The 24,421-nt window shown below is 40.5% G+C and overlaps 3 protein-coding genes across 4 annotated transcripts in view; 1 reads left to right on the top strand and 2 right to left on the bottom strand.

Annotated features, from left to right (window-relative positions):
* LOC129776068 (nose resistant to fluoxetine protein 6-like) overlaps positions 1–17,246 on the top strand; it is a 57,743-nt gene extending 40,497 nt beyond the window's left edge. Inside the window, exons 2-7 of one of the 2 annotated variants that reach the window (XM_055781465.1) lie at positions 3,504–4,141; positions 15,495–15,658; positions 15,730–16,095; positions 16,159–16,284; positions 16,346–16,694; positions 16,758–17,246. In XM_055781465.1, coding sequence (XP_055637440.1) covers positions 3,504–4,141; positions 15,495–15,658; positions 15,730–16,095; positions 16,159–16,284; positions 16,346–16,694; positions 16,758–16,955 — 1,841 coding nt within the window. In that variant the 3' untranslated portion in view covers positions 16,956–17,246. The remainder of the gene's footprint in view (positions 1–3,503; positions 4,142–15,494; positions 15,659–15,729; positions 16,096–16,158; positions 16,285–16,345; positions 16,695–16,757) is intronic. The other variant, XM_055781455.1, reaches the window with a different exon arrangement.
* LOC129776078 (uncharacterized) lies at positions 4,143–4,764 on the bottom strand. Its single transcript, XM_055781479.1, has 2 exons — positions 4,500–4,764; positions 4,143–4,433 (listed from the first exon to the last, which is right to left on the bottom strand). The coding sequence occupies exons 1-2, from the start codon at positions 4,723–4,725 to the stop codon at positions 4,180–4,182; spliced, it is 480 nt and encodes a 159-aa protein (XP_055637454.1). The 5' UTR covers positions 4,726–4,764; the 3' UTR covers positions 4,143–4,179.
* Positions 17,077–24,421, bottom strand: part of LOC129776058 (uncharacterized) — a 27,790-nt gene continuing 20,445 nt past the window's right edge. The window contains exon 6 of the mRNA XM_055781445.1: positions 17,077–17,567. Coding sequence (XP_055637420.1) covers positions 17,303–17,567 — 265 coding nt within the window. The 3' untranslated portion in view covers positions 17,077–17,302. The remainder of the gene's footprint in view (positions 17,568–24,421) is intronic.

Below are 24,421 nucleotides of genomic sequence, written 5' to 3'. Positions count from 1 at the left end.
CCAAGAACCAGTGGAAACCCTGGAAAGAGGTGCGTCCCTTGGTGGACCCCCGAGGTGAAAACTGCTATTAAATGCAGAAGAAAGGCTTCACGAAAATTGAGGAACACCAACTCGAATAGTCCGCTCAAGTCGATTCGGTTGAAAGAAATCCAGAAGGCACGCAGTGAAGCTAGGTCTGCCATATTTAAAGCCAAACAAGACAACTGGGTCAAATTTGTTGAAGACATCAACCTTCAAACGTCATCAAAAGAGTTATGGAGTAAAATCGGAAGGCTAAATGGCAAAAAGAGAAAAAAACCAATAAAATCAAGATCAGTGCATTTGGGGAAAATTTTGCCAAAGCCTCGTCCAACCATAACTACAAAAGTCTTTTCCAAACCAGAGCCGAATGTGAAAATGAACTCGTTGACTTCAACTCCGATTATGAGTTTTTTTTTTAAATTTACAACAGGGACTTTTCCATCACTGATCTTGAGTGGGCACTTAGTAGAGCTAACAATAGCTCTGCAGGACCAGACGAGATTAGCTATCCTATGTTGAGAAACCTGACCTACATTGGAAAAAAAGTATTATTGAAACTTCATAATGAGGTATGGTCCAGCGGGAATATTTCCAATTGCTGGAAAGAATGTTTGATAGTTTCACTTCCGAAACTATACAAAAACCAACATCTTCTGGACAATTTCCGACCTATAACTCTTCTGAGATGTGTTGGAAAAGTGCTAGAAAGGATAGTAAATCGACGCTTAAAGACCTTTTTAGAGTCTTATAAGCTGCTCGATCCAAGGCAGTGCGCTTTTCGTGCAGGAAAATGCACAGAAGATCACCTAAAGGGTGTGTCACATCAAATAGCATCACGGAAAAAACGCTGTAGAAATTCGCCCAGTAGACTGATCCTTTTGAAAATTTTAGACAGTAAAATAAAAACTATTAAACAACTTTTGGCATTTTCTTTTTATTCATACTTCGAGCCCAATCCCGTATGCTCGCACCTTCCTCTTTAGCCCGTCCATAAGGTTCTGTACAACGTCAGGTTGTAGTTTTTTTTGAACAGAAATCCATTTCCTCTTGAAGTCCGCCTCCGATTTGACAACTTTTGGGTTCTTCCGGAGGGCCTGCTTCATAATCGCCCAATATTTCTCTATTGGGCGAAGCTCCGGCGCGTTGGCCGGGTTCATTTCCTTTGGCACGAAGGTGACCCCGTTGGCTTCGTACCACTCCAACACGTCCTTTGAATAGTGGCACGAAGCGAGATCCGGCCAGAAGATGGTCGGGCCCTCGTGCTGCTTCAATAGTGGTAGTAAGCGCTTCTGTAGGCACTCCTTAAGGTAAACCTGCCCGTTTACCGTGCCGGTCATCACGAAGGGGGCGCTCCGCTTTCCGCAAGAGCAGATCGCTTGCCACACCATGTACTTTTTGGCAAACTTGGATAGTTTCTGTTTGCGAATCTCCTACGGAACGCTGAATTTGTCCTCTGCGGAGAAGAGCAACAGGCCCGGCAGCTGACGAAAGTCCGCTTTGACGTAGGTTTCGTCGTCCATTACCAGGCAATGCGGCTTCGTCAGCATTTCGGTGTACAGTTTCCGGGCTCGCGTCTTCCCCACCATGTTTTGCCTTTCGTCGCGGTTAGGAGCCTTCTGAACCTTGTATGTACGCAGGCCCTCCCGCTGCTTGGTCCGCTGGACGAATGAACTTGACAAATTCAGCTTATTGGTGACATCCCGTACCGAACTTCTCGGATCACGTCTAAACTGCTTAACTACGCGCTTGTGATCTTTTTCACTGACGGAGCATCCATTTTTGCCGTTCTTCACCTTCCGGTCGATGATTAGGTTCTCGAAGTATCGTTTTAGTACTCTGCTGACCGTGGATTGGACGATTCCCAGCATCTTACCGATGTCCCGATGTGACAACTCCGGATTCTCGAAATGAGTGCACAGGATTAATTCACGACGCTCTTTTTCGTTCGACGACATTTTTCCAAATTTACGAAAAATTGACAGTGAAGCATGGCCAACGTGATCTATACACTCTTATCTGATTATAAGCGAAAGCTGAAGATATAATTCCTAAAAATTAAATTTCTACAGCGTTTTTTCCGTGATGCAATTTGATGTGACACACCCTTTATTCCCAATAGTAGTCAAAACGTCTCCGTCGGTAGCTTGACTGTTAGATTAATTTTCCAGAGACTCAAATAGATTGATATGTTAAGAATAGTTGAATTGGGTTAGCAAATAATGAGTGAAACATGAAATAAGTTTAAAAGATGTTGTCGTCATGATTTATTGAACTTGGGTTAAATATTCAACCATCTAGCGAACTTCTAGCAAATCAATTAAACAGCTAAATTGGCATTGAAATTTCTATACAGCAGCTGTGTCTGAATCATTAAATCATCGCCCGCAACTCACTTAGTCTGTAGAACTATTTTTAACATTGATAACGTACGGTAAAAATTTGTACAAATTGTCACAAAATTTATGCCACAAGTATAAGAAAAATATTTGAGGTCTGACATCTTTTTATCATAAGTAAAAAGATCATTACGTTGAATGATTCGATGACGAATTTGATGAGTAACAATGTTGAGAACCTATATTTTTTTCATTTCATTACTAATCTGATTTAAATGTAGGATGTAGCTTGTAGCACAGAATACTACTAATTGTTAATTTTTAAACGATGTATGGAAGCTATACTTTCGAAATTTAAAAAAAATGCTCAAATGTATCCGAACAAAAAATGCGTGTTTGCACGCATATATTATATTATATAATATATATTACATTGTGTAGCGACGAAAAAGTCGATTTGTTCATTTTGTCATTTACGTGACCTATTCAAACATGGACAGTTTACATCTCTTCCGGAGGAAAACGTAACCAGAGGAGGAAGACGCCTCAAAAAATCCCAACGATGCCAATTGAGATTGAATCCAGGCCGGCCGGGTTGCGAGACTGTTACTTTAACCACATAACCATCACCCAAAGAACAGCACTATCTTTAAAAAAATCCCTTTAGGTGTGACTGGTTATTAATATCTCCACCAAATGCCCTTAAAGCTGGCCATATTTGCCATTAAAAATGTCTGTCAAATGTCACTTAGAGACAGGAAAAAAATGTTCCTTTCCGGTCAGACCTGTGTTCTTTTGACTTGTTCGAGAACCACGATCGTTACAATCAATCAAACCGATCAGATAACAGTGTTCCGGACGGCGGCTAAACAGAAAAAGCCATTTGCGTTAATATCGTTTCTGGACAGAGCGAAAGACACGTACTAAGCATAACCTGTTCGCGATCTTCGAATGATGACATCAGAGCGGGCCGGGTTCGATAGGGCCGGTGAATACTAATCAGCCCACCCCGATGAATAATGATCGCGCTGGCCGAGCCCATTACATTCGGTTGGACATGCGCGCGTTGTAAATCATCCGCCAATTACAATAATAACCGGTTATCAATGAATCTTAGTTTCCGTTTTGTTTTGTTTCTTCTTCCAGTGTTTGACGCGTCGGCCAAAGCCACTTCCGGAATCGAGTACGGGAATGTCTTTCAGCTGGGTCACTTCGATCAGTGCATGGGGGTGAACCAGGATCGTGCTGTGGTCGCCCAGTACTGTCTGGCTGATGTCCGCGTGGACGGTTACCAGGTACGGACGATGGTGTCCCGAAATGTGGCGATCGCAAACACAACCCTAGTTCACTGGGGAGTGTGCCTTCCGGCCTCTTGCCAGCAAGCGGACATTGTTCGATTGCTGCATCAGATCACCGGCTTTCGGGAGGTAAGCATACCCGGTCACGGATGCCACCAGGAGAAACCGGTGAGCGCTTCTTCGATGGACATTGCGTACGCCGTCGTGATGCTGTTTTTCGTACTCATGGTCATAGCCGGCACCGGGTTCCACCTGTGGTCGATACGCAGCTGCTCGAAATCGAACAAACAGTCAACGCTTGGATTTGTGCTGAAGTCATTCTCGGTGGTGGAGAATATTCGGAAGCTAGCCCAGGACAGCAAAGACGATCACGGACTGGGCTGTATCAACGGAATCAAGGCAGTGGCTATGTTTTTCATTCTCGGCGGTCACGCCCTGCTCTTCATGGCGGGAGGAGCAGCCTACAATCCCGGCTTTCACGGAGAGGTGAGTCACAACAAAAGTTCTTTATTCAAATCGTATGATTATATACCAAAAATTTGTGCATTGTAATTGAAGAACAGTGTACTGTGCGCTTCGATCACAATTTGGATGAATCGCTGACCGATCCCGCCGGACACCACGTATCCCTTGTACAGTTTGGAGCTCTGGTTGACCACGATTTGCACGTAGGTGATGATTGCGCCCACTCCCGACGTGGGATACGCTATGTTTAGCGTCACGTCCTTCAAGGTGGGATACGTTTTGCTGTCGGTGGCGGTGCCAACCAGGCGGTCTCCTGGAAGTGCAACAAATTGAATACAGTTGCCCCCGAGGAATGTGGACAAGGAAGGGCGCGACTTACCGACTACCCGGTTCCCGAGTTTGTAGATTATCTGCTGGTGAACATTGCGGGTGGCATTCAGTGGAGTGATCTGAACATGGGAGTGGGCCGTCTGAAAGGCCTCGATATCGTCGATTATGTCCACTCTGGCCCCGACTGGATTAATTTCGTTTCCTATTTTCGCTTCGTTTGATGCAAGTAGCGCAAAAAATGCCCCAACGATGATACAACTCTTTATGTGCGCCATTCTGCAGCGATGGTACGTTGGGAACTGATTCAGTGAGTAATTGATTCCGATGGACTATGGTGCTTCGAGAGAATCAGGGTGAAAGCGGTGAGCCATTAATCGTTCCCCAAGTGCACGCACGCAAACGAGCTAATTACTCGATGCAACCCTGAACGACGGTACTGCGATCCGATAATCTTCGGGGATTTTTTTTTGAATCGTTTTGGTTCGCGGGAAATATTCTAATGTGAACGCAATATGACTTTGGTTTCTTTGTTTACTTTGTTATTGCTTCAATCTGATTACTTAATATTCACACATGATCCAATGCACAATTTGTATGATTGGATTGTTGGGTGAAGCACAAATTCATTCTGTTCATCACGTTGAGTCACGACAAAGCCGTGACGCTCGGTCACAATTTCAACCAAAGCATTTTTCGGCCATTTTTTCGGGCAGCTCAGTTTCTGTTATTTAGACGCAAAATTTCAAATATTATCGAAAAACTTGACCATCTAGATATATGCATTCATTGGACGTGAGCTGACCAAATATTTCGGGGATAAAAACGGTGAATTAAAAAAAGAAATAAAAAATAAACAAAGAGACACAATTTTTCTGAAGAATTTTATTGACTGAATAGAACCCAAGGATAAAACCATTGGATCAAATATTCTTAGATGTGCCTGCTTTGCTCTCAATAACTAAGAAATATTCAGATACTGAATAAATTTTGGAAAGAAAAAATCATAAAATTTGTAACACTCCAGTATTACAAATCTTTCCATAGTTTAGAAAAACTCAGCCTCCTGTATTTTTCCTGTAAGGTTTCCAAATCAAAAAACATGTCACGTTTTTTATGATATAGTTTTAAGGTGAAGGTGGAAGCTAGCCACAATGGCGCTCATTTCTTTCATCTCCCTCCCTCACCTCTCGCCCGAAAATCAATAATTTTGCGAAACAGTGTGAAGAAAATGATCGTTTTCGCACACTTCCCATCAAGTAATATCAACCAAACTCTAATCGATTACTCACAAGATATTAAATTTTCATCTGCTTTCGCACCGTATAGTGAAGAACGTCGGAAAACTCGAGCAAGTGCTCTGAAAGTTAAATTTTCGTTTTTCAATCTTCTGCAATGGTTTTGTTTGTATTGGTGGAAGCATCGTTATTTTTTCGACACTGATGCCAAACAACATCATCGAAACAGCTATAAAAACCACTCAATAAAATGTTTTTCCGGAGTCATAGCGTCCCATGTCATGAAAATCAATAGAATAAAATTGTGTTGATATCAATACAATTATTGTTTTTACGTTTAATGGGTCTATAATGTAAGTTTTAGCAACTTTAACATTGGGTAAGAAAAATGTAGAAAATTGTATTGCAGAGCTCGGAACACTGCCACGGCTGCCTCTGCTGTCAAAAATGGTAAACGGAAAAGTACAGTTACATTCAATCAAAATGCTTCGGCCAACGAAGAGAAGGGTTAAGGCTTTCCAACGTGAATATGTGAAAACAATACGATCAACGAAGGAAAATATTAAGGAATTATCAACATCGAGTTACTATGCGGAAGAACTTGTTAATACCAAAAGAGCCCCAATTCGCATGTGTTATAAATTTGCTCATGTTACGCTCGCGTATAATCAGAATCATATGCAAATACACCTTCTATATATATTTATATTTGCAATTGTTCATCGGAACATATCGTTCATACATTTTACTTTAGTATTGAATTGTTATTTGTTTTTTTTTCAAATGTATTCAAAGTCTCGTGTCAATGTAGCGCCACACAGTCTGATAAGTGAATTGATCTACTTACGTGTGCTTTGCTCTTCTCTCACAAACACTATTACCCCATTTTTACACGGGGGTTCACCTATACAACTACAATGGCTAGCTTCCACCTTCACCTTAATGTTATTGACTACTTTGGTTACCAACGAACTATTTGCATAGAATTCCATAGAATTATAAATTCTTTGTAAATTGTTTGATAGATAATACATTACGATTCCCTATTCCGTAATTGATTTAAATTAACAAAAAATGGAAACATATCCATTTTACCATACATTTGTTCTGTGCATTTGTGTTTACCTACTATTGATTTCTATACCAAGGAATTGAAGCCGTAAGTATAATGAAGCCGTAAGGTATAATTTTTATATCCTACTTAGAATACATGGCGTGCGTAAAGTGCTCACTCGAAATGCAAATGCAGCTCCCGTAATCTCGCCCGTTTATAACTTATTATCTGAAGCTTTTCTTCACAAAACCTTTTTCGACTGACATGATCATGTCCTGTCAATTCCTGAGTTAATATGATTTCGTAGGTATGGAATAGTATAGCAGAAACTTCAGAATAAAATCAAAGCGCACAGACCGTCTCGGTGCCTGTAGTGGCGGACAAAAAGGGCATCTGTTCCGCCTGAGGGTTTGGTCATCAGGAATAACATCATGCTCCCTTTGCGTTCCGAACTCGACTGTCCTCCTGTTTATTCAATTCACAAAGTTTTATAAATTCTTACATTTTTGTTTCCTTATTCTAAGTTAGTAAGAGAAATGAACATAAACATAAACATAGAAGTTTGGTTTGTTTGGCGCGCGCTTGTTATGTTTCATCGAGTATACGCGCACGGTCGTAAAGTGGGTCAGTTTATTACGCTCGCTTATGGTCGTAAAGTATGTGCTGCGCGCTGCAATTATGCGTCAGCTTTACTATGATGATTGAAAAATAATCAACATGACTCACAGTCATTGTTCCGCCTTAATCAGTATGTCGATTGAAACAGAATAATGTTAGTAAGCACATGTCTAGGAAATGAACTGATTTCGTTGTATAGTGTTTAAGATTTGTTCCAAAATTATATGGGTGTAAAAGTCCAACAAAGTCATAAAGTCATAAATGATAGTCGGATGATTCATGCGTATGCTACACTGTTCAATTGAAACTTTTTTCGTCCAATTGTGCTTCCTGTGTGAATTATATGGGTGAACCACGTTCGAATTACTTCAAGTGTAAGGGCGCCGATGATGAATCCCGATGCTCTCTCCCGACCAAACTATTATAGTGACTAAAAATGGATTTCGTTAATTCGTATCGCTCTTCAAAAATTAGTTCAGAATGCAAGCGGTTGCTAATAGTTGATTCAATCGCCTTGCCTTTTCCAGAAGAATACACAAACTGTCCATATGTTGCATTCTTCTCTTGCAACTTGAACAACAACCTGTAGAATCATTTAACTGAATTAGTGAAGGTGATCTGGCGTAGTTGTAACATCCGTACCACTCACGCTAAAGGTCTCAATTCTAACTTCCGACATTCTTCCAAAAATGGATTTAGAATGAACCGACCAAACGTGTTGAAATAATACACAATACAATTTTTTCAGCTATAAAAAAATAAATAAAAATCATCTGAATTGGAACTCTATAGATCTATAGTCAATCTCAAATTTGAGTGTACTTGACGGTACTTTCCATTTATTTGGTACAAAATATTGACGTAGGACTACGTCTAACCGGAAGATATAGGGGGTGAAATGGAAATCTAGGCACTGAACAAGTAAGAAAAAATGCAAGATTTGGAACGCTTATAACTCGAGCATTTCTCAATAGACCGCAAAGATTTTTGCATCAATTGATAGGAAATATATGTACGCATCTATCATAACGAATAACATTTCATTTTTCATGAGATAAATAATTGAATAATTGTAAAATATCAAGCATTGTCAAAATGCACTATGTGCCCATTTTTGATTGGTCCATTTTGTGTTCCTCAAATCGTACCGACCAAAACGGGAAACTAGAGCAGCAGCGAAATAGAATGAAGCACGATTGGAAAGGAAAAAGAAAAAAAATGAACGAAACATTGGTCGCAGTCTCACACATGCGTAATTCTCGAGCCAGCCAGTCAGCTTAAAAATCCCCGCTCCGCTGCCGTAACGATCATTCTCATTCAAACCGTATACCACACCGGTTCGCATCACAACACATCAACAAACCAACCCAAGCAGCCATGTCTGGACATGGTAAAGGAGGAAAAGTGAAGGGAAAGGCAAAATCCCGCTCGAACCGTGTTGATCTGGAGTTCCCCGCAAGGGTAGCTAGGCCGAGCGCGTTAGTACCAGTGCACCAGTCCACCTAGCCGGCGTTATATAGTTTCGGCCGCCGAAGTGATCGAGTTAGCTGGCAAAGCTGCTCGCGACGATAAGAAAACCCGCATTCGGAACAGAACACATTCGGTTCGGTGGACATCAAGACAACAGGCAGTTGCAGCGAGTGGCGAGTGGCAAACGCAATCGCAAAACGGCACCAGGTAGCAGAAGAAAAAAGTTTGTTCTTTATACAAACTGCTATGGTGGCAAATCCAGAACAAGGCGGCATCGAGGGCGTTCGAAATGGTTTTTTTCAAAACCACGAGTACTAAGTTTTCTAAATTGGAACCATTCCATAAAACAAGGCGCTTTTCAGGGCCATTAAACCTTCCAAAAAAGAGTTTAGGAAATACAGTTCAATGCTTTCTAAAACATTATCCAAAATAATAATAAAACACAAATTGATTTTTTCATAATTTGTTTGCCAGGATCTGATGAGTATGTGAATTTGGCAGCTGTTCTGAGCTTATTGATAGTTGGGGAATTTCCTGATTATTCAATTTTCACCAATTCTTAAATTGTTTCCAGATTGAAAGTACAGTAATTTACAATTAGTTCGACATTTAGCTAATTGGACAGACATGTAATGCGACTTATTTAGTTGGACATTTTTGTAAACATAGAGATCCAAATTATGACCCCACATTGAAAGTCGACACTGTACCACTGTCATCGCAAATGTTCAATTACAGGTTAAAATCGCCTCCAATGTGACACTGAGTGGCGCTTCGGCACGTCGCATTGAATGTAATTTACTGTACAACATGTCACAAAGCTGGATGGGAAGAAATTTTCCAACTGTGAAAGCTGTGGCGAGTGGCAAAAAACCGCTAAACAGGAAGGTTTAGCCGAACAAGATGGAGATATCGAGTGATATCAAAAAAATAAACTCTTTAGATTAAAGATAATTTTGTGATCCTGAAAAGGACCCTTTTTAGCCTGCATGTGAATCCAACGAGCGAACAAATCGTAATGAATGTATTTTTTTGCCATCGCTCCCTTTTAACGCTCATTCGTTCGTCTCGTTGGACTCGCCCCTCTGGCTGAGTCTGCCGATTTGTCTCTATCCTGTGAGTGTGTACCGCTAGAGTATAAAACACGCGGACCCCAAAAAAATATCTTATTTTCTTTCAAACCGTAAACCCGTGTGGTTGTACGGCATCGGCATCGTGGACGTAACAAAGTAGGACAAGTTAAGGGAAAGGCAAAGTCTCACTCGAACCGTGCAGGTCTCCAGTTCCCTGTTGGTCGCATTCACTGATTGCTCCGCAAGGGTAACTAGGCCGAACGGATTGGTGTCGGAGCACCAGTATACCTAACAGCGATTATAGAGTTTCGGCCGTCGGAGTGCTCGAGTTGGCTTGCAAAGCTGCTCACGACAATCGGAAAACCCGCATCAAGAACAGAGCAGCTTCGGTTCGGCGCTCATCAAGGCAACAATTAGTTTCAGTGAGTGGCAAAGTGTTTCTCTGGCACGTCGCATTAAATGTAATTTACTGAACAACATGTCACAAGCTGGATGGGAAGAAATTTTCCAACTGTGAAAGCTGTGGCGAGTGGCAAACGCAATAGCTAAACAGGAAGGTTTAGCCGAACAAGATGGGAATATCGAGTGATAACAAAAACACAACACCAAAGGTTCTTTTCAGAACCATCAACATATTCATAAAGAGTAAACAGTAAACTAATCCATTTTTCAGGTAGATAGGTAGGTATTCACGTAGGAGAAGAAAATAAAACAATATATTTAAAATATATATTTAACAAAAGCTGTCCCCTTTGTATAGTCCTACGTCACTCCGGTTATGTCCCCGACATTACCCACCCGTCTTTTTTTAATACATAATTGTTTTGATGCATATCAATTACTCACACTCAACTAGCTATACGTGCAAGAAAATTCCGCGTTTTTCTCCAGATTTGCTCCAAACAAACAAACCTTGAAAGTAAGATTATTGCGAATTTGAGTACTATTTTCGTAAATGTGTAATGTCCCCATCCACTGTTGGTTTTTGTTTCTTGATGATGTTTGAAAAAGTTTCTATCAAAATGGCAAGTAAGAGGAAAGAAATAGATATTGTTACACGTAAAATGTTAACAGGTAAGATTTGTCGAGAAAAAACATTGCGGTAAATAGCAGCTGTTGTCGGAAGAACCCATTTTACAGCAAAGAAAATCATAAGCAAGTGGAAATACGTAGGAACCATGGAAAATCTCCAGGGTAGAGGACACAAACGGATCCTGTCTTCTGATGATGAGCTGGTAATTGTGCGAAAATTGGATAAGCTTTTTCAGAGTGAAAGTCCCGAATTATTTTATTTTTTTATAATAATTTATAATAATGACGAGATTATGTTTGAGGAACAACATTACCTTGTTTGACGTGCACAGCTAGCCACAAAGTTATTGATGAAGGAGTTGTTGCTACGGGGGCCTAACGCAAGCATTCAGCATTTGTTCCTCTGATTCAAAGTAGAATCAACTATAGTAAACTATAGCAAATATATCTATAATCGAATCAAATAATATAAAAAAAAATCAAATGGAATATTTTCTCGAATGTAATGTTTCAAAAAGGTTCTTTTAAAAATGTAATGTAATGCAATCAACATGAATAGTATACTGAATAGAGACAACAACAACAAAAATTAAGAGTGGTGTCCAAGAAGTAACCGTATTGTTGACGTCAAACGACGAAATTGGTTCATTCATTTCGCTTGTTTATCTCTTCGCAAATTATTTTAAAATGCATGTGCTCATATGTGGTTGAATCTAATAGACTGAATCGTATTGCGAATTATTGCGTATTGCCTATAACTGGAACATTTCTTAATAGATCGAATATTTTGACGCATCTATTACAATGAATAAAATGTTATTTTTCATGATATAAACTATTAATAATTGTAAAATGTCAAGAGTTATCTAAACATCCCAACTGCCACGTTTTGATTGGCTCGATTTGCGGTTTCGCCTACACAGACTTCAAAGCGAAGGAGCCGGGGGAAACCGGCATTGCAAACATATGCAAGTAGGTGGAACTTTTGTACCCACCGAATGGGTTCCCTAACACAGACTTCAAAAGCAACGTGCATGAAGAAATCGGCATTGCAAATAAGCTACAGGCGTTTGTTTGAAGCCTCTTAAAAACATGCAAGTCGGGGGTACTTTTGTGCCCGCAGGTTTTTTTATTGCACTCCGGAATGTGTGTCCTACACGTAATCTATTACAATGCATGGTTTGTTGTAAAATGGCATTTGTTCAAATTCTTTACTTACAAAGCAAACATGTTAAATGTGGAGAAAATGTTTCAATAACATAACCCAAAAAAAAACAAAATCTGATAAAAAGCAGGAATGTGTAAATTTAGCTACCTGGATAACATAAACATAACACATAAACACATAGAACACATAAACCATACGAAGAACCATTAATTTTGGAAAACACTTCGTTCACTTCAAAACGTCTAATTACACAACATTAAATTATTTCACAACAGTAACTACAATTTATTAATTCATCCGAATTATTTACAATAGTTTTTGTTACTTGGTATCAAATGAATTTCGTTTTTGAATATGGATTTATCCTCCAAAGTTTCCCGTGAATTGTCTTCCTCCTCTTCTTCCTCTTCCTCTTCTTCCTTTTCCTTTTCCTTTTCCTTTTCCTTTTCCTTTTCCTTTTCCTTTTCCTTTTCCTCTTCCTCTTCTTCTTCCTTTTCCTTTTCCTTTTCCTTTTCCTTTTCCTTTTCCTTTTCCTTTTCCTTTTCCTTTTCCTTTTCCTTTTCCTTTTCCTTTTCCTTTTCCTTTTCCTTTTCCTTTTCCTTTTCCTTTTCCTTTTCCTTTTCCTTTTCCTTTTCCTTTTCCTCTTCCTCTTCCTCTTCCTCTTCCTCTTCCTCTTCCTCTTCCTCTTCCTCTTCCTCTTCCTCTTCCTCTTCCTCTTCCTCTTCCTCTTCCTCTTCCTCTTCCTCTTCCTCTTCCTCTTCCTCTTCCTCTTCCTCTTCCTCTTCCTCTTCCTCTTCCTCTTCCTCTTCCTCTTCCTCTTCCTCTTCCTCTTCCTCTTCCTCTTCCTCTTCCTCTTCCTCTTCCTCTTCCTCTTCCTCTTCCTCTTCCTCTTCCTCTTCCTCTTCCTCTTCCTCTTCTTCTTCCTCGTACTTTTCCCCTTGCTCTTTTTTTTCTTATTCTATTAGTGACGTTTCAAACTGTGAAATCCACGGCAAGCCAAGAACCAACCAGCGAACTCCTTGTAAGCCATTGACCCGAGAAACACGTCTTGTTGCCTTGGACATTATCTGAAAGATGACAGATGATGGCGGCACTCTCTTTGCTCGGCGAAACGGGTTGTCACTGACGCAGTCGACTATCGCTTGTCGAGTGTGACATAGGCTTGAACCATTCAGTTGTTGTAACATTGGTTGTACAGTAAGCGCATACCAGACACAAACCATTAACATTCTCTAGCACTGAGAAAGGTCAATTAGAGGATCCAAACTAACTCTCTCGTAGCCTTTTAAGGATTAAATGAAAATTTTGAAGATAGTCATTAGCTCATTCATGACTGCACTTATTTTGATCATTTCCCTTACTCCCTTCTTCTTGTTCCACCCGTTCGATCTGACAGATTGATCGATTAATGTAGCTCTATAGCTTCAGCTTGATCTTGTTCTACACCCAAAATTGATTTTTAGCTCATGTTTTGCCATCCCGATTTATGACATTAAATGAGACATAACATAACAGAAAATGTCATGACTCACAAATACTGGTAAACATTTGTATAATATACATGGTACAGCAATATAAGATTATTACGAGCGAGCGTGCTCCCTTGGCCGAGTGGTTAGCGTCATAACTAACATGCCGGGTGTTCGGGTTCGATTCCCGTTCTGGTCGGGGGATTTTTTCGTCAAAGAAATTTTCCTCCGACTTGCACTGTGATCACGCGTATTCTAGAGCTTGCCACTCAGAATGCATTCAAGGCGTGTTATTTGGCATAGAAATCTCAACTAAGTACTAATAAAAATGACGCAAGTAATACTACGTTGAGACGGCGAAGTTCCTCTAGGAACGTTAGTGCCATTGAAGAAGAAGAAGAAGACGAGCGAGCGAAACAAAAGACAAATAAGCTTTCCGCATACTTTGCCACATACATGGTCCAGACCGATATAGATATTGTTCTCCTTCATGCGCTCCTTTTTACTCTTAGAAAACACTTCCCAACTTCATTTTATAATCAGGTGCAATATTATTACGTGTTTGCTGAACAACTGCAGAAGCATCATTAGCCATGAGGATAGCGTGGTCGTGTAGAATAGCGTTGCATTCCAGCCGACGTTGGTTCGATCCCCATTGACGTCGTATAAGTTTTTTTTGGCACAATCCCAAATGAAATGAGAAAAGAAAACAGAAAGAGATGTCTGCACGCATACATACAAACCATTTTTAAGCTTTTAAAACAGCTCATTATTTGCGCATTTGACTCTCCAGCACACTAAATGGCATTTCTGCCAAAGATAATGTTTTCTGACAACGCTAGTTTGGGTGTAGGAAGAACCGGATGCATTAGGGATCTCGATACCCATCAAATTGACAATAGCTCGCCTGGCTACACCCTGAAATTTTCGGATACTCACCAGCTGTAGTCTGCCGTCTTTACTATATACTTATTCTTCAGAGCTTCTGCGTAGACCTCGGCGTCGTCGACACCAAGATTCGCATCGGTTGGAACGCCTTCTTTACCGATCGCATTGTTAGCGAGAACGGGACTTATTTCGTAGATGGAACTTAATTTTTTAATTCAACCCGCAGTTTGCTCAGATTCTCGGTTTCAATCCTCTCGAAAAGATACAACACAAGCTGCTGGTCAACCTCATCGGCCGGTTTTTTCCAGTATAGTATAGTTAAATAGCCAGTCTCTGCCATGCAGTGTTAAATACGTCTCTTCGTCCTTGATGATTTTTCGGCGATCCCCGGAAGAAAATCATTCTCCATCACTTTCAGCCTTCGTTTCTGGATCACAGCTTGTTGTTCTGACACGCCCAGTTTTGACTTACGTTTCCGCATGATGATGTCCATCTCCGCTAGGTATTTTTCACGGTCTGGCCTGTTGCTCCGATGTAGCCACCTTTCCCTACGCCTTCTGCTTCAGTTTAGCACTTAACGATGTCCACTTTCTTCGCAACGGGATGGAGCTCCTTGTACGCACAAACCATGGAGCTCAGTTGCTTTACTGTTTTCACCATAACTTCCGCAGTTCAACTGATAGCGCTTTCAAATTTTGTTTGAAAACTTATGGGTTACTATGATTGACCACGATGCACAAGTAATCTCATCACCAGGTGTTAAGGTGAACGAATGAAAAATTGGTAAAATCCATTTTTTAATACAAGCGTTATTCGCGGTTTCTGACGAACGGATCAAAGCGTGTTGATTTCTCTCTATGAGCAACCCGGAAAACCCCCAGCCTTCCCCTGCGTTATAATCTGCATATTCTATTTTTCGTCAGTGGATTGTTTGATTTAACTTTAATTTCAAACTATCGTTTATATCTACACAAACTAGCAACAAAATTATCAAAATAAAAATATATTCAGCGCAAATTATCCTTTCATACTTTCAGCAAGCAAAACTGCTCCGCAATGCGTTTCTGCTCAACTCGCCGCTCCTGGTGGACACTTTTCTTTTGCTGAGTGGATTTTTGCTTGCTCGATTGCTGCTGATCGAGCTAGATAAACGCCGAGGTCGGGTTAACTTTGCCGCACTCTACGTCTTCCGCTATATAAGGTAGAAAACATCCTTCAAAATACCGAATAAGTTTGCCATCATTCGTTTGATACACCCCCTCCCCCTTTCAGGCTAACCCCCGCCTACGTCGCAGTCATGGCCCTCTATGCAACCTGGCTACCCCAGCTGGGCAGTGGTCCTCTGTGGAACCAGCGGATGCTTCTGGAGCAGTCCCGATGCCAGGCGAGCTGGTGGCGAAATGTACTTTACATCAACAACTACATTGGAACCGATCAGCTGTGTATGTTCCAATCGTGGTATCTGGCAGCTGACACGCAGCTATTCGTTCTGGCACCGATTGTACTGTATCCAATGTGGAAACTTGGTCGCCGAGCGGCACTACTGCTGGTGAGTGCAGTGGTGGTGGTTTCCGTCGTTATTCCATTTTGGGTTACGTACAGTGGTCGATTGGATCCATCGTTGATGATTTTCACTGAGTGAGTAGATATGAACATTTTTTAGCGTGGGTTGATGTTTTAATAGTGAATGTTGACTTTAAGTGAGGTTGTGGATCTACAGGCCAACCAGTTCTTCGCGAATGTCTACGTGAAGACGCATATGCGAGCAACGGCTTACGTTGTGGGTCTGCTCGTTGGCTATCTGGTCCATTTGATGCAGCAGAAAAGGTGAGTTGACTGATCATTCTCAAATAAAAGTTCGTTCTAATGTAGAACTTCGTATTCACAGCATCACCATCGGCAAACAGAAGGTGGTTTGCCTCTGGACGTGTTCCACATTCATTGGATCGGTCTCGATGTTGGGCATTTCGACGTTCTACAATTCAACCGGAACGGACAACTATCTGGACAATGCATTATACGCAGCACTCCATAGGCTCGGATGGAGTCTTTCGAACGGATGGCTAGTGCTTGCGTGTGTGACAGGTCACGCTGGTCCACTGAAGAAGTTCCTCTCATCGAGTGCCCTCGTTCCACTCAGCCGGCTAACGTATTCTGCCTATTTAACTAACGGTTTGGTGGAGTTGTACTTTAGTGTTTCCCAGCGTGTTCCGCTGTATGCGAGTGTTGTCAGTTTGGTGAGTCCAATCGTTCAAATTCGCGAAAATCAAGACATAACCAGCTGATTCATACTTTTTCAGACGGCTGCGACACTGTCCCACATCTGTCTCACCTTCCTAACGGCGTTGGGCCTCTGTCTGATGTTCGAATCTCCCATTCACGGCATCGAGAAGATATTCCTACGGCGGGTGAAACCCAACAGCGGAAGCCACCACCAGGTGGAAAAAGTATCCGATTCAAACACCCAAAGCACCTCCGATGATACGTCGGGTGCGTGATTGCCTCGAGGCTGAAATGCTGCAAAAATAGAGAATAAGGTTAGGTATTTAAAATTTGTTATTGTACATAGCCAGGGATAGGTTAGGAATTTCTTTTCTCATTCGTCGAGACCATCCGGGTATCGCTAGCTATAAGACTTCTAATGTTTAATGGTTTGTTTCTTCCAGCTAGTAGCATTTTAACGGTAGCTTAGCGCTTAACTGATTTCAAAGAATACGCTCTCAATCTGTTCGTCTTTGGGACAGAGAACTGAAAGTAAACGTTTTGTTACACTCTAGACTCATACGTTGTGACCATCCCGTGGCTGTTCATGAACTGAAAAAGAACTGTCTTTTTTCGGGGGTGATTAGTCGTCGTGGATATCCCACGTGCGCCACTGACGACGTCTCGGTGGTGGGCTTGGCGAGTCTGCTTTTGCAATCACTACCGGCGCTGGTGAGGCAGATTTTGTTCTTTCCGGTCTCCGTATGACTTCCTTCTCTTCGTCGTCTTCCTCTTCTTCATCCTCCTCCTCTTCGTTTTCTTCCTCTTCTTCTATTTCTTCGATTTCCTGCTCTTCCTCATCCTCTTCGATCATATCCTTGGCGGGAGCGGTGGTCTTCGGGGGATCGCTGACAAAAAATAATGAAAATAGATCAAATTTTCATTAGATAAGGCTTGAAACATTTAGAATCCGGAATCAAGAAACCAATTGTTTGAAAAATTTAAATTTTACGTTTTTTCGCTGATAAATTTGCCAGGAAGTTCCTTATTTGGAAAATTATTAGCAGCTGTGAACCAAGATTCTCATCACAATCAAGACAATGGACTCGGAAATGTAAAAAGGGTGTCACGCAAAAAAACGCTGTAAAAAATTACTCATTGGGCATTTTCTCTTAAAAATTGGGGTAGAAGTAGTTTAGAGTGTATTGTTTACACTGTATTGACATCGCTGTCAGTTTTTCGAAAATTGGAAAAATTGTGTCAACCGAAATGCAACGTCGTGAATTGATTTTGCACAAGCACCTGGAAAATCCTCACCACTCTCATCGGGACATCGGAAAACAACTCGGAATCGTGTAGTCAACGGTGAGTCGTGCGATTAAACGTTACTACGAATCTCTGAGCATCAAACGGATGGAGAAATGAGTTCAGAATGGATGTTTTATTAATGACCGGGATCACAAGCGTGTCGTGAAAGCGTTTAAAGCGGAATCCCAATGTTTCGGTCAGGGATGTAACCAAAAAGTTTAATCTGTCCAAGTCCTTCGCCCGGAGAGCCAAGGACCGAAAGGGACTGCATACGTATAAAGTGCAGAAGGCTTTAAATCGTGACGAACGGCAAAATACGGTGGTAGAGTAACGGAGTCGGAAACTGTACACCTAGATGTTGACGAAGCCTCATCGTCTCATCGTGGATGATGATACTTACATCAAGGCGGACTTTCGATAGCTTCCGAGGCCTAGTGTTTTTCACCGACCAGCACAAGTTTGACGTTTTGGAGGAAGTACGGAAGCAGAAGCTTTCAAAGTTTGCCAAGAAACACATGATTTGACGAGCGATCTGCTTATGTGGCGAACGGAGTACGACGTTCGTGACTACCGGGACTGTAAACGGGAAGATCTACCTGAAGATGCACCTCTACAGAAGCGTCTGCTTCCACTGTTGGAGCAACACGAGGGCCCTAGAATCTTGTGGCCGAATCTAGCTTTGTGTCACTATTCACAGGATGTCCTGGAGAGGTACGAAGCCACCTGGGTCAGCCTCGTACCCAAGGACACGAACCACCCCCTCCCCTCACATACCGGAGCTAAGCCAATCGAAAAATACTGGACTATTACGAAGTAGACTCTACGGAAGCATCCCAAGGAGGTCAAACCTGAGTAAGGCATGAAGAAAAAGTGGGTTTCCGTACATAAGAAACAGCAACCAGATGTTGTACAGAACCTTATGAGTGGAGTTAGGGATTGTATCGAAAAGTAGTCTTGAACATTTAACACGTTATTACACACAAACGGGTGATCTTTTTTTTTTTTTGAAGTGTAATTAGAGCACGCTTTGTTTACATGTCAAAATACAAGTCATTTAGTAGCGGTCATGAAGTTGTTTTCGAAATGTCGCGAATTGATTTGGAAACTGAAAAGAAAATTCCGCACAATTGGTGCACCGTAAGGGGTGTTACATACCACAAAATAGCAAAAAAAAAAATCAAACTTTGTCCAGAAAGTGTTAAACGAATCGTCGCAAAGTTCGGTAACCGGAGTGCTCTTTCAAGGATTTCAGCAAAAGTGGACGAAAACCCGGACCAAGTATTCCTGAATTGGACCGAAAAGTTGTAAAGTTATATTCAGAAAAACAGGTCTGCATTTTTTTGTGATTTGTCAGGAAAGTTCAAACACTTTGTTGGGATGGTTCAGCGGATTAAACAGAGAAATGGTCTTAAGACATATAAAAAAGCAGAAAGTGGCCAAACAAACACCGGAGCAGCTAGATCGCACCAAAACACGAGCTCGAAAGCTATATGAGCGTATTTTGAACAATCCCAACCAGTGCGTTCTCATGGATGACAAAACATACGCCAAAGAAGATTCCAGAACGCTGCCGGGACCTCAATTTTATACCAAATCGATTTGAGGGAGTGCGGATGACTTTTGCGATGGAAAAATTTGGCCAAAACGTGCTCGTTTGAAAAGCAGTTTGCACGTGTTGCATGCGATCGTCAACCTTTTTCACAAAAGGGACTATAAATGCTCAAATTTATTTGGAAGAATGTTTGAAGAAGAGACTGCTTCAACTTTATAGAAAGCACGAGGTTCCTCCCCTATTCTTGCCGGATTTGGCATCGGCACATTATGCCAAATCCACTATACAATGGTTTTCGGAAAACAACATCATATTCGTCTAAAAATATCTCAACCCACCTAACTGTCCTCAGCTGCGGCCATTTGAACGTTACTGTGCAACTGCCAAGGCCAAGTTCAAGAAGGAAGGTACAGTGTCTGAAAATATGTCAGAGTTCAAGAATAATTGGTCTGCAGCGTCCAAAAAGTGCACAAAGACTACCGTACAGAATTTGATGAGTGGAGTTAAATTTAAGGTTCGATAATTTTTTTAGAAATCAACAATAAGCTTATTTTTTTCATTTCATTGCTATGTAAACTTAATGTTCTTTAATAAAATCCATTTTTGTAAAGACTTTCTGAAGTTTTATTTTGATGTATAAAATGTTGTGGTGAAGCTTTTCGTTTATCATGAAAGCGCGGATGAACGGTGTCACCAAGAGCCTGTTTGTGCACCCTAGGCCAGAAGGGAATCCATCAGGAGGAGAGTGATGCCACAAACGGTTCCCCGGGAAGACATCGCTACACACACATACACGTGCGGAATTCTTTCCGTTTGGATGCCATTCAGCATCGAGAAAGTTCCGGAAAGATCTAATCATTTCTGGAAAATAATCTGCCAGTTCCTCTGGGAATTTAAAAATACATTCATGTGAAAGAGTTTATTTGAATGTTTTCTATCCATGTAACACTGTGACCAAATACATTTGGTTTTGTGATTTTTTAATCAATCGCAATTAACAGGATAGCTTCTGAAGATTATTCTTCCCCATCAGTAGGATATTTCCGTATCCAATATTGTATGCGCCCGCAATCGATTATTGCTCATTCGCCGAAAGTTCCGAGCTCAGAGAGTTCATTCCCCTCTAGTTTGCCTTCCAAATTGCCTTCGTAAACCACACCTTCTCTCGATTCAATCACACACAAAAAGCATACTTAAGCGATATTCTGGTGGTGAGACACATTCATTTTTCGTGAGGACATCGACAAGACAACATCGTTGCCTAACGTGCTGGAGGAGGTGGACGGCGAAGGATCGACACATACACGCGCAGAATTCTTTCCGTTTGGATGCCATTCAGCATCGAGAAAGTTCCGGAAAGATCTAATCATTGCTGGAAAATAATCTGCCAGTTCCTCTGAGAATTTAAAAATACATTCATGTGAAAGAGTTTATATGAATGTTTTCTATCCATGTAACACTGTGACCAAATATTTTTCAATCCAGTACTATTAACAGGTGGTTATCGAGTTAGTATTAACCACTGGTGGGATTCCAGTATCGAGGAAAATGTGGAAATATCTAATCGTTACTGAAAATAATCTGCCAGTTCCTCTGGGAATTTAAAAATACATTCATGTGAAAGAGTTTATTTTAATGTTTCCTATCCATGTAACACTGTGACCAAATATGTTTCAATCAAGTGCTATTAACAGGTGGTTATCGAGTTAGTATTGACCACTGGTGGGCTTCCAGTATCGAGGAAAATGAGGAAATATCTAATCGTTGTTGGAAAATAATCTGCCAGTTCCCCTTGGAATTGAAAATAACATTCAAGCGAAAGAGTTTATTTTAATGTTTTTTATCCATAAAATATCCATATAATACATTTGGGTTTGTGATTTGTCAATCAAGTACAGTTAGCAGGTTAGATTCTGAAGATTATTCTTCAGAACAAGGTTTTTCGTATTCTATATTGGATGCATAAAACCTTGTGCCTCCAACGTAACGCTCTCGTTTTCGAAGCCCCCCAAATATTCATTTATTCATTCATTCAGAATGGATTTAGATTCAACTTCAAACAAATAATCTCTAAATCAACGATAGTCCTACGTCACCCTTGCGGTTATACCATAGATATAACCCACTTCCTGTTTTTAGTCAGTGAATTGTATGGAGTTCCACTGCTGTGATGGAACCGTCAGATGGACTCACATGACATCAGTGTTGCCAATTCCCGAAATATAAATAGTGGCCCTCGTATAAGGTACCAGCAGTTCTCATCTATCCATATTTCCACTTCCACTCCATTCTAAAAGTACTGGAGTTCTTCGATTCACAATCCTAACGGTATTTCTTAGGAACTAAATGAACAGTTTAGATCTATCTCAGCTCAGACCATAACTAAGCAATCACTTCATTGCATTGAACAATATACTAGTTGAATCAACAATTACCAATTTTACCTCAATATCAAGAGTAGAACATTCTCCTGATTATTCGCATTTTTTTCCACTTCACCGTTTCTACAATAACACAATTCTCGCGTAACTTTTGAAAAGGACCTATCTACATTGATCGTTTCTCTTCACTGACTTTCTCTTTCGATAACCACGGTCTTGCAGACATATTTGGCGCCGGTTTGCCACATAGTTTGATAAACGAGGTTTCCTTCTACACTCTTGATCTTCGAACACATCAGGAAATGCTTTTATCGCCGAGTCATTAACGAAATGTAGTCATTAACGAAATGTTAAATGTAGATAGGTAGATATTTCTATTCTTATTACTGTTTGCAGCGAGAATGCTGAGACGAGTCATGACAATAGGGGGCCGATTCCGGACCACTTTTCTTGTCAAACTCGTACCACTCGCCACTCGGCTCCTGATTGGTTGATGAGGAAAATAATTGACAAAGATAAATATACAAGAATGAGATTTCCAACTTTTTACAGTGTTGCCAAAAATATAAAAAAATTGAATAATAGTTGCATTCACATTTCAATTTAGTGAAAATTTATACTATCGATTCGTTGTATATTTTAGTTTCTTTTACGTCCTCTGTTCTGTTTCCTGAAGAGAGGAAAATTTTTAGCAAATTCGTTTTTGAACCTGGGTCAGTTTCAACCTGACTCTGAAATCAAAAAACCTTTTCGGGTTCACGAATGAGGCGATTTATTGGTGTGCGTTACATAACCTGAAATGTTTATAATCGCGATGAAAAATATATCGTGTATTACTCTCTTTTAGCAGAGTCGAAGGCAGATTTAAAATTTAGTTAAAATTTCTACTTCATGTTATTTGATTATGAAACACATGTAGTCCAGACATTTACTGAACTATTTGCCTATACTTTTCTTATTATTTCTAAGAAGACTTACCATTATAATATTAAGTCATTATCAGACAAAGTTTTCGTTTGGAATTCTTTCCCTATTCCCGAAAAAAACGTGCTACTTTATTACATAGAATATATATTCTTCTTCTTTTCTTCTTCTTATATGGCACTAACGTTCCTAGAGGAACTCCGCCGTCTCAACGTAATATTACTTGCGTCATTTTCATTAGTACTTAGTTGAGATTTCTTTGCCAAATAACACGCCTTGAATGCATTCTGAGTGGCAAGCTCTAGAATACGCGTGACCACAGTGCAAGTCAGAGGAAATTTCTTTGAAGAAAAATTTCCCCGACCAGAACGGGAATCGAACCCGAACCCCCGGCATGCTAGGTTTGACGCTAACCACTCGGCCACGGGAGCACTACATACAATATACATAGAATATATATTCGATACGAAAAAGTAAATTTTTCTTTATAATTTTTATTTCTAAAGCATGCTTATTCTACCTGAAAATCTATAACCATTTTCGTTAATTTTCGTTCATAATGAAAGTCACCCAATGAATGTACACAAAGCTCAATGCCGTTAACGCGAATATACCCTACAAAATTAGAATCCGAGTTGGATTCCGATTAGAGATGTGCCATCCACTCATAAGCTGTTCATTCGGATCGCTTCATCATAGTGAGCGGATTCGGATTGGCTCGCAATCAAAAAAACGCAGCTCATTACGGAGCTAGAGAGCTGATGAGCTGCTGAGCTGTTAAGCTGATTTGATTTGAATATTTTTTCCAATTCCTAGCATATCATATATAGTATATCTAGCATATTGGTACCTAAATAAACATACATACAAGAAACTGAATAAAGGCTAAGTTATAATTTGGAAAACGTATAATTTTATTGTGCTCCCGTGGCCGAGTGGTTAGCGTCATAACTAACATGCCGGGTGTTCGGGTTCGATTCCCGTTCTGGTCGGGGGAATTTTTCGTCAAAGAAATTTCCTCCGACTTGCACTGTGATCACGCGTATTCTAGAGCTTGCCACTCAGAATGCATTCAAGGCGTGTTATTTGGCATAGAAATCTCAACTAAGTACTAATAAAAATGACGCAAGTAATACTACGTTGGGACGGCGAAGTTCCTCTAGGAACGTTAGTGCCATTGAAGAAGAAGAAGATAATTTTATTTCAGTACTGTTGGTAATTTGACCAGAATTGAATTATAGTCTCCTTATGAATAAAATGAACCATAAATATAAATAAAAAAAATTATTCCAACATATCATCAAATCTATCCAATCTACGTTTCCTAGTCTTTTTGCTCTCTCCACATTTCAAACGGAATGAAACAAACTTTTTTATTATGTCATCTCTGATTTTTCGGCAATGAAATATGTTTGTCGGTAAAGCACTCATTTCTTATGCTATATGGTTTGGTAAATTAATAATATCAGATTTGAGATTTAATTTCAAATTCCGAAAAGAACGGGAATGTTCGTTCTGTCACAATGATGTTTGTTTAAGCACGATAATACGTGAAAAGGGATGATCCAGATGGTTTGGTTTCTTTCTCGACAACCAA

Source organism: Toxorhynchites rutilus, chromosome 1 (assembly GCF_029784135.1).
Source record: "Toxorhynchites rutilus septentrionalis strain SRP chromosome 1, ASM2978413v1, whole genome shotgun sequence".
NCBI lineage: Eukaryota > Metazoa > Arthropoda > Insecta > Diptera > Culicidae > Toxorhynchites > Toxorhynchites rutilus.
This window is presented reverse-complemented; position numbering and strand designations above follow the sequence as displayed.

Coding starts and splice junctions, on each gene's coding strand:
- LOC129776078 (XM_055781479.1), bottom strand. CDS start 4,725: ATGGCGCACATAAAGAGTTGTATCATCGTTGGGGCATTTTTTGCGCTA. Junction 4,434..4,499: donor ACTCGGGAACCGGGTAGTCG/GTAAGTCGCGCC, acceptor TTGCACTTCCAG/GAGACCGCCTGGTTGGCACC.